We start from the raw sequence: 10,737 nt of genomic DNA, 5'->3' as shown, positions 1-10,737 counted from the left end.
ACTAGGTTGCTGCTTGACGTAGGTTGCTAAACCTTTAAAAATTTTGCACATGGAGGGTATGAAACCAAATAATTTATTTAGATTTTATATATATACATTTGAATAACTAAAAAATGATAAGTTATACATTAATACCATAAATTCCACTATAATTTATAAAGCTTAATAACTAAGATGTATTTTAGTCTAAAAAAATATGAAATTTCGAGCAGACTAAAAAAAGAAATGGCATCCTAAGAAATTAAAATGGCTGAGAAAGCCACTAGGGGAAATTCTGAGCTTCTGATTGGTTATTCATGTCATATATAGAAGTAAGTGTATATAAGGGAGCATTTTCAAAAATGGAAAGAGGTGGGTGGGTGCCACTGTGTTTGACTTATTACACGAGCAATATCTTAGCAACTAGAAAAGATAATACCTTCTTATTTTATATTCTAGCTTGTCAATATCTGTAATTTGAATTTCTAATTCATATTAAACTATAGACTTAGTATTTTGACTTCACAAACACCTAATTTGAACAAGTGCTTCATTCAACATACCAGTGACACACAAAAATCAATGTTTATCTGTGTTTTTAATATTTACTTTTAAATTAAGAAATTAAGTAATGTATAGTACTAACATCTGAATTATAATCTACAGTTTGATACCAAACTTATTAACATAAATTCATGAAATAGTAGTTCAATAAAATTTTGAATGCAAATCAACAAATGAGATGACGTGGCCTTTCACCTGTGACCCATCTCGAAAGGGTTAACCTTAGTGCTCCCTGTCAGTATTAGGTTTTGTACTTAACCATTCCATTTAATTATTTATTAGTAAAAAAATCTCTACAACTTAGTAACCTTTGTGCTTTAGCTTTTCTCAGAACATAGTATCATCAATACAATCTCTAACCAAGAAACTTAATTATTTAGTAATGTCTATAATTTGGCTTTTCTCAGATTATGTTGTATCAGAACACATTCTTTAACTCATAAATGTGATAACTTAGTTACACATGTATCTCTGTACTTTAATTTTCCTTAAAAGTACAATGGTTCTCTCTCTCTCTCTCTCTCTCTTCTTCTCTCTTTTTTATTTTTTTTATTAAGACTAGAACTTTAAACCTGTAAAGCATACAATTTATCTCAATTACTAGGATTAGCTATTAACCAGTGTAAAAAGATTTGAGAATCTTAGTATTTCAGAACTGAGATCTAACATTATTAGCTCAAAACCTTATACTATTTGCCATAACTTAGTTCTTAACATAATGCAAGATAATAAATGCCCAATTTTAATCAATATTTTTTTATTAGTTCTATATATCTTAAATTCTCTTTCAGTGCTTCTTACCAACAATTTTATTAGCTTTAGAATTTTTTAAATCTAAAAGTTTTATTTGGTACTGTTTGTCCCTCAGTTGCTATCAAATTTTAATTTTCTAAAACATATCTAACTGAACTTACCCAACTTTTTTAATTCAAATTCTTGAAAATTTCGGTCTTTTTGTGATTCCTACTACTGATTTAAAGTCCAAACCCTTGTTTCTTAACATCATATCAAAAGTTAACTGTTCCAGCACTCAAACTTCAAACTATTTATGCAGTTACCAATGGAAAGCTCCGATACAAATGTTGCAAGTTCACAAGTATTATTGTTTTAAAATAGAATGTTCTGTGTTTTGCTAATGTACAGACTTGTATTTTCGATTTTTTTATGTCTATAACCTCTTGCATGTATGTGCACACTTTTTTAGTTCTTTAAATTTTATGTTTACAGAGTTTTATGTTGTACTTCTTTAAATGTTTTCTGTGTAACCTGTTTTATCAGTATGAGCTCTTCCATTTTCACTTCGAATAAGTAGCTACTACATTGAGACTCACAATGCAATGCTTCATGGTCTGTGTAGTCAATTAAATATGTTAGTACTGTGTTAACCCATTAACTGCGGCAGGAGCAGCTCAGTTGCCATTTTCTAACTGTGGCGGTAACTTTAATTTTTAGGCCAATTAGTAAACTATTTTTATTTATCTTCTTTTTTCCTTTAATTTTTCTTACTTGAATAAGATTTTAAATAGCATAAATAAAAAACATAACCTTGCTAATTTAGTTATAATAATATAATTCCTTTAAAGAAAATGGTTTAGAGGGAAACTAAGCTAAACTATATATGCATAATCCAACATCAGTCTTTACACATATGTGATGTGTCCTTTCGTTTTCCTTTAGCTGCACAAACACAGCATCGAAACGAAGATCTTCCAGGTTTTCCTTCTTTTTGGGGAGTAAAGTTTGGTAAGTGATGCGCTGTGAGGCGATTAGGAGATGATGGTGGGGCATATCTTCCTGCTTTGGTGGTGCATTCCCCATATTTCTCAATAAGCAACTTTATGAGTTCTATTTTGAACTTTAGCAATGTATTCTTTTCACTAAGCTTCTTATGAATTATAAAGGAATTCAATAGAGTGATATCAAGAAATCTAAGATAGATTTTTTTTGTAGTACTTCTTTAGATGACTCCCAGCTGCATCATAGGATGAAAATATTTGATCCATCTGATCCATGCCTCCCATCACCTTCTTGCAATTGATACACACAAGAGGCTTGCTCTTTTTCGAGTTACCTTCATTTACAGTTTTTCTTTCAGCATCATGGGTAGTGCATATCATCATCACCTCTCTCTTGTCTCTCCATTGCATGACCATTAGTTTACCTTTATATATGGTAATATCTTGTTCATTTTTTGGCTTTGCTTTTGAAACTTCCTTTTCGATTTTTTCACAAAGTTCCAATTGCATCTGTCATGTGGGAAACTAAAAAATCGAAAAGAAGTGGCGAAGAGTAATAGTTATCCATTGCAAGATAAAGCCCTTATCCAAAAAGTCTGTCATTAGATGCAGGATGACTTTTGTTGAATGATTTAGGTATTCAGGTGCAATTTCAGTAGCACAAGGAGGTATTTGAAGATCTGTTTCCTTTCCACTGTAAACTTCAAAGTTATACACATATCCTGTGCTTGATTCACAAAGAAAGTATCCCTCAATTCCAAATCGAGCATGCTTTAGCTGGATGAACATCTTCTATCGTAATCCACCCTTCCATAGAAGTAAGCTCTCATCTATGCATATATTCTTTTTCAGGGAAATATGCACTCTGAAAAGACTCCTTGTATAAGTTTAGAAGATCTCTAATCTTGTATAATTTACCTGAAGAGTCTTTAGAAGCAGAGAAGTGCGAGTGTTGCAGGAGAAGGAGAAATCTATCTCTCAGCATTGTTTCTCAAAAAAAAAAGGTGTTGCCAACACAAGATCCTTTGAAAAATACATCTGAAAATCAGGTTTTTTGATTATTCCCATCAATAACAACATTGCATCGAGTACACAAATTTCGCCAACATTTGTGTCTTTCCAATTTTGTAGTCTACTTTTCTTCTTCAATAATTCCTGAGATGAATTTCTGTTTGCAAATTTCATTAGCATACGCCATATTAGTTTCTGAGACATTTTTTGGTATTATTTCAGCATTTTGAATAGATTAAAAAATCTCCAAAACATTATCTAGATTTGTTTCCTTTATTTTGACACCCAAATCTCCACTAAAAGTAAAAAAATTTGTTTTGCTTCCGATGAGTGACCACTCTATTTGCGAAGTACTTTGTACATTTGTTTGTTCATTATTGGATAAATCATCAATTGTGACTTCATTAGTAAATTCAGAGGATAAATCTAAGCTTGATTCGTCACTTTCACAAAGGTATTGGCAAAGCTCTTCATCGACAATAACCCGATTTGCCATTTCAAGGGAGGAGAAAAAAATTTGAAATGACCCTCTCCGACTAAATAGCTTTTGAGCACTGATTGCTTGGAGGTAGGAGTGCCAGTCTGATACCCTGACTCACAAATAAAACTGAGTTGTCATCAATCACAATAAAACGGAAATTTTCGTCATTGGCATAGAATTATAGTTATATATATATGCGACTGACGGATATTTCCGTCATTCGCAGCTGAGCCATAGAACTTCAGTGATGGAAATATCCATCATCCGCAGCTAATGAGTTAAAGCATTAAATATTTTAATCTTATTGTAACTGATATATGTTTAGTTTAATAAACAGATCTGCTTTCACTTAGTTCCAATGGCTGAGGATCATGACTTGTATTATGAAAGATATACGATGGAAAGAAAAATCATCACAGACTAAAATCTTTTGTTTTGATTTTCTTCTTTTTTATATAATCTGTAATTAGACTTTTCTAAATGATTATAAAAAACAGAAATTGGTTTGTTTTAAAAATTGTAAACTGTCTTTCTTTTTAAAATTTAAACCTCCATATAGAATCTGAATCTGCATTGGAGGAGGAACTCATTCTGGAGCTTTTTGAGTTGGTCAATCTGAAGAATGCTCTATTCCGTCGCCAGGCTGAACTTGTGTATCTGTAGGTTTTTCATCTTATTTTCCAGACTGAACTCATGTATTTCTTTTATATTTTTCAAGTTTTAAATGCACAAGGTTTCACCACAATTTATTATTTTATTCAGATGAGTTGTTAATCTGAACAAATTAGCTTTATTCTAACTTTCTAATCTTGTTGATAACAAGTCTCTGCATGTGTATATGTCTTTATCTGATTTTACTTATGAAAGACAATTTTTTGCACTTGTACATTGTTACCAAAGCTAGTTTGAACTTGTGACTAAGCTAAATTAACTTTTCTGTTTATTTCATATCTGCTTACTGTTAGTTAAGCTAAACAGTTTTTTTTTCTTTATCTTTCCATTACTGATGATTAAACTTAACTCAGTTTTTATGTCTCCTTTGTAACTGGTTAAGCTGGGTGTATTATTTTATCTGTTCATTGCTGCTAAAACTGAGATCACCTTTTCATCTGATTAAAAATTAACTCAGTTCTTGTTGATCCAGTCATTATCACTAAAGCCAAAATCACTTTTTTGAGTTTTTTAGGGGATCCTAAAGATTTTTGGATGTGCATTAAACATGTGTAATTGGATGAATTCTGAAAAAATGGGTGGAGGTATAAGCAATGTTTTCTTCAAAAATTTTTAATACGGCTTTCATGAAAACTGGCTGTCCTCCCAAACCAGTAATTTAAAAATTTAAATGCATCTTTCATGAAAACTGGTTGTCCTCTCAAACCAGTAATTTAAAAATTGAAATGCAGCTTTCATGAAAACTGGCTGTTCTCCCAAACCAATAATTAAAAAATTTAAATGCAGCTTTCATGAAAACTGGCTGTCCTTCTAAACCAGTAATTCAAAAATTCAAATGTAGCTTTTATGAAAACTAGCTGTCCTCCCAAACTAGTAATTTAAAAATTCAAATGCAGCTTTCATAAAAACTGGCTGTCCTCCCAAACCAGTGATTTAAAAATCCAAATGCAGCTTTGATGAAAACTGGCTGTCCTTCTAAACCAGTGATTTAAAAATTCCAATCCAGCTTTCATGAAAACTGGCTGTCCTCCCGAACCAGTTATTTAAAATTTGCAAATGCAGCTTTCATAAAAACTGGTTATCGTTCCAAACCAGTAATTTAAATTTTTAAATACAGCTTTCTTGAAAACTGGCTTTCCTTTCAAACTGGTTATATTAAAATTTCATTTGCTTTAACCAGTAAATCTGCATGTACATTAAAGAGTAGTGTTTCATGAGTAGAAAATATTGTTTATGTTATATATTAGCATTCATTATTTTGAAGCTAGATCAGAGAACTTAAGTTTAGTTCAGTAATTTTCCTTCTTTATACATTTTCTTGTGTGAGTAGCATTAAATATGATGTATAGAGATTTAATATTGTTCTTAGAAGGATAAACAGAATGTTTGCTTTCTAGTCTATTATGTTCATATTTTAAAAATGAAACGTTTGTTATTGTAGCATGCGCTCTCAGAAACTTGAAGAAGAACAGGTAGAACTGGAGTTTCAGATACGATGTCTTATGAATAAATCCAGTAAGTCTTCAGATTATTATGAAGCTTCCAGTAATTTACAGGTGTTTTTTTTTTTTAAGGTTACCCTAAAATGAGTAATTTCTTGAAAACCTGGTCACTATTATGTAAAACCTTGTTTTTTCATTAGAAAAAAAATAATGACAACTATGGCCATGAAAGTTGTCCTGGTCTTGCATTTTTAAAGAAAGTTAACATTATTCAAGCAAAGTTATATATGTGTATGTATAATACATATAAGAAGTGATTATCATTACAACCCTGGGAAGTTGTAGAAAATATTTTTCTCAATTATGAGTCAAGGTTCAAAGACTTCTACAATGTTAATACAGAGTTTTTTTCTTGATTTCTGAAAACAAATTGTTGTAATTGAAAAATATTTTAGTCAAATTATCATTCAGAAAAACAGTTTCATAATTTTTTTTTATGTAAATGTATTTGAAGTGAAAGGGCAGTAGTGTAGGAATAAAAAAAATCTTAAAACTATTTTTAATAAAACAGAATAGTGGTGTCATTAATTAATAATTTCTTTGCCATTTTGGTCAATGTGATCATTATAAAACTCTACAACGAATCCGTGGTTATAATACAACTCTCAAATAAAAGGTTTGAGACAATCAGCATTGCCTTTGGAAAAAAACATAAAATTTCTCCAAAAACAGTCAATGTGTGTAATCAGATTTGAATTTTGGAATCTGAGGTATTATTCTACTCATTAGACACATGATATATAACAGATTTGTGGAGTAACTAGAAAGGCTTCTTAAAAATAACAAAAGTTTGAAAGATTATCATATTTCTAATAATTATCAGTATTGATACTGTAAATATTGATAATTATTAGAAATGTAACAAACCTGAATAAGGAAACAGGATATGGTGTATTAAGAGGAATTAAAATTACTCTTGAACAATCTCAATACTAGATAGTGTTGTTATAATGCTAGTGATCAGTAGTGATAAATGTAACAAACCTGAATAAGGAAACAGGATACGGTGTAGTAAGAGGGATTAGAATCACTCGTGGACAGTCCCAGTACTGGATAGCATTGTCATAATGCTAGTGATGCCTATGATTAGTAGTGATAAATGTAACAAACCTGAATAAGGAAACAGGATACAATGTAGTAAGAGGGATTAGAATCACTCGTGGACAATCCCAGTACTAGGATAGTGTTGTCATAATGCTAGTGATGCCTGTGATCAGTAGTGATAAATGTAACAAACCTGAATAAGGAAATAGGATACGGTGTATTAAGAGGAATTAAAATTACTCTTTAATAAATCCACTACTAGCTACTGGTTTTTTATGTTGTTTTTTCACTATTTGGCATGTGGTGCAATATAACTAAAATTTAATTTTTGTATGTTGTGGCTACTGAAAAATTCTACTGTCTTATAAAATAATTTTAATTACAAAACACATAAGCATTTTTTCTAATGCTCTATGCAAATTAATTCCTAACAAAATACTGTAAAAAAAGCTGGCTGTTATATGCTTATACTAAATCCTTCTTTCTAGAAGAATTTTCAAAATAGCTTAGTATTGTATAAAGTGTAATATTTGTTAAACATACTATCTACAGACACCACTGTTAATAGTCTAATGTTACATAAGTATCTTTTTTACAACAAAACACTCAAGAAGTCTATAGCATAACACATGACATTGTTATATTTTAAAAATTGTTTTTTTTCCAGAATTATTGGACAAATCGTTTAAGTGGTACAAATTACTTGTGATTATTACTTGAACTTGTGAAATCACTCTGTGAGATCTAACTTCACAAATGCATATGCTAAGTTTAATGTATGTTCCAACAGAAATTGTTAACTTTTGTCTAACTTGAATTTTACAACTTACCATTTAAACAGACATCAAAATTCATGGTTTTACTAATTCAATTATTACAAATCAGTCTGTTAAAATAATCACCGTCAGCAGCTGTAATTACATCAACTAAAAGACTGAAGACATGATGTAACCATAAAAAAATTATTTTAAAGAAGATTGTTTGTTTTCTTTCAGTTACATCCAAAAGTGAAGATGACCAAAAGCATGAAGAGGAACTTCTTCAAAAATTACTTCATGTTGTTGAACAGAGGAATGAAATTGTAGAGTGCATTGAAATAAATCGTCAAATGTAAGAATAAAACAAAACTACTACATTATCAAGAAGTCTAGAACCTGTTCTTGTGATCAGTCAATTTGAATTTCTTATTGATCATATTGTTATCATCATCATATTTAATTGTACAAGTAGCTAATATTTCAGTTGTTGGTCATGTACTGTAATAAATGTATTTTCTCTAATTGTTTTACTATTACAGCAGTTTAAATTAACTTCTTATCTTAAGTTATTTTTTTCAGTTGAAATTACTTAATTACATAGAAACTCTTCATATATCTTCCATATTTATGACTTCCAGTATACATTTATACTTTTTGGTTAATTTTACACCGTACTTTTTTGCAATTTCTTTGCAGTTTGTGTTTTAAATTATTACAACCTTTATTTTTTATGTTTAGAACTTACAGTACTTTTGTTGTTTTTTACACAACAACTAAATTCACCTAAAGTATAATTGTGTTTCACTAGTTATTGCACGTATTTAATAATTAATTATTTGAAAATGTCAGTACAAGGTGAAACTCCATAATTACAGAATTGAGGAAAACAAACTTCATTTATTACAACTATGCTTTAGCTGTTACTGGTGAAACCATGATAATAGTGAATAAAATATTTGTGAAATGTGGAGTTGTCTTTGTTTTATTCAGTTTGGTATTCAATAAATAAAATTATATATTCTTGTAACTATTTATAACTTCACTCTCAGTATTTAACTATTTTCAGTTAATTATTAATGAAATATGTATTTTTATTAGTTTTCAGTTCTTTTGTGTCTACAAACATATAAGATGTGCTGTTATTGTGTAAATGTATTTGCTTGAGAATCTAAAAAATTACCTATCTATTGTGTTGTTATTTGTATAGTTATCTTAAAATTGTTTTGGTCTCTTGATTTTTAAATATAAGCACAGTATTAACTGATTTAACTATTTGGTTTCAGAGAAATTCAGGAAGACCAAAGTATCCAGGAGAAATTGCAACAGAAAAAAAGTGGGTTTTTCAAACATGCTGTAATTTTGCATGCTTTACAATTATAATTAACTTGTAGTTTTCAACTAGACAAGTACAAGTAGTCTCATAGTGTCAAATATATTGTTTTCATAAATTATAAATAGACAGAATACCAGTAATATTAATTCACGAGCACTTTTTTTTTTAGTGTTACCAATGTATATCTTAGCAAAGTAGTATCTAATGTTTGTATGAAGTTGAGAGTTTATATTTATACTGATTGTGGTATTTTAGGTTGAAAATGATATTGAAAACCATTACTTACCTCTCTGCACCACTGAGAGCTATTACTTTTTGCACAACTGCCATAAAATTTCCTTTGCATGCCACAAGCTTTGAACAAACTCCCCTCCCTACAAGTGTCTACACATATTTCACCAGTCTATGATGTAATCATTATAATGCTGTAGCCATCTACTAATAACAGGGTTATACAACTTGTATGTACAGTAATATCATGAGCAGTAGCTCACAATCATAGACTCATTCTGTTTTTGGCACTGCCTGTTTTCAGACATGTTTGTTTCTTGTGCTGTTTGAGTTTCTAGTCATTTTGATTGACTACCTTTCTTTATTTAGTGCTACATTTTTTTTCCTTATTGTATTCCTTCCACCTGACTGCACTTTCGTTTCTCTAGCCACCACATTTATTCTTTGTGCTACTTAAAATAAAGAATGCATGAAAAGAAGATGTTCGGAGTCCCAGATATTCTTCTTTAGAGTTTTTCTCCAACTGGATCAATGGCAACCAGAGGTAACATATCTGTTCATGGAACTGATGTTCAATAGTTACTTCTGTCAGGTTTCTGATTTCAATCCATGGCAAGGAACTATGAATATCATGGATATTTCATAACTTCAGTTACTACAATCTTATAGAGCTGTGATGAACCATGGTATAACAACATGATATTTTTCAAACATGATCAGATGGTTGGTTCTTTTCTGCCTACTTTATTTCCAGTTCCGATCCCTCGTTGTTCTGTTTCATTGCTTTATGTGGAGACTATAGATGATTCAGTGAGATCCTCACCTTCAGCCTTTGCTAGTGGCTCTTCTCTCCATGATGAGGAACAGATACCTCCATCTTTTCTGTTGGCCACATTCATTAATCAGGTATGTGATATTCTGTCTTTTTCAACTGTATATCATAACAACTCTTGGGTTTTTTTACTTCATGAGCTTCCACATTGATCAACATCTTCCTTGTCCACTTATGACTCCTTTGCTATGGCCTCTGGTCATGTCCCTTCTATATTTCTTGAACCCCAATCTCTTTTATCCTTACTGTCTGCTTATGGCTCTCCTTCTTTTTCTTTTATTTCCAGCAATCTGCTCATCTTCCTTTGCTATATCTTCACCCTTCACCTTTTCATTGAGGGTCTTCATTATTAACCCAATAGTTTTGATGGGGAAACCCATTCTTATTTGTTTAGCACTTTGTCTACTATTTCTTCCTGTATATTTTTTTTAATGTAGTTTCTCTCTTCTTGTGATCTCTTCTATCTGGATGTTTTCTTTTCAGTTGTTCACCTTCCTTCCTTCTACCTCCTTAACCCTTTTCAGATGGGTCATGGGTGAAAGGCCATGTCATTGCATTTGTTGAATCACATTCAAAATTTTATTGAACTACTAT

The 10,737-nt window shown here is 30.7% G+C and overlaps 1 protein-coding gene across 13 annotated transcripts in view; it reads left to right on the top strand.

The window, feature by feature from the left end:
* Positions 1–10,737, top strand: part of LOC106461667 (serine-rich adhesin for platelets-like) — a 75,640-nt gene that overhangs the window by 57,861 nt on the left and 7,042 nt on the right. For 10 of the 13 annotated variants that reach the window (XM_022388676.1, XM_022388685.1, XM_022388683.1 and 7 more), the window contains 6 exons: positions 2,221–2,286; positions 4,331–4,430; positions 5,885–5,958; positions 7,985–8,099; positions 9,031–9,080; positions 10,066–10,217. In XM_022388676.1, the coding sequence (XP_022244384.1) occupies positions 2,221–2,286; positions 4,331–4,430; positions 5,885–5,958; positions 7,985–8,099; positions 9,031–9,080; positions 10,066–10,217 (557 nt within the window). The remainder of the gene's footprint in view (positions 1–2,220; positions 2,287–4,330; positions 4,431–5,884; positions 5,959–7,984; positions 8,100–9,030; positions 9,081–10,065; positions 10,218–10,737) is intronic. The other 3 variants (XM_022388686.1, XM_022388687.1, XM_013921512.2) reach the window with 3 other exon arrangements.

This window comes from Limulus polyphemus, unplaced genomic scaffold (genome assembly GCF_000517525.1).
Source record: "Limulus polyphemus unplaced genomic scaffold, Limulus_polyphemus-2.1.2 Scaffold1007, whole genome shotgun sequence".
NCBI classification, from domain to species: Eukaryota; Metazoa; Arthropoda; class Merostomata; order Xiphosura; family Limulidae; genus Limulus; species Limulus polyphemus.
This window is presented reverse-complemented; position numbering and strand designations above follow the sequence as displayed.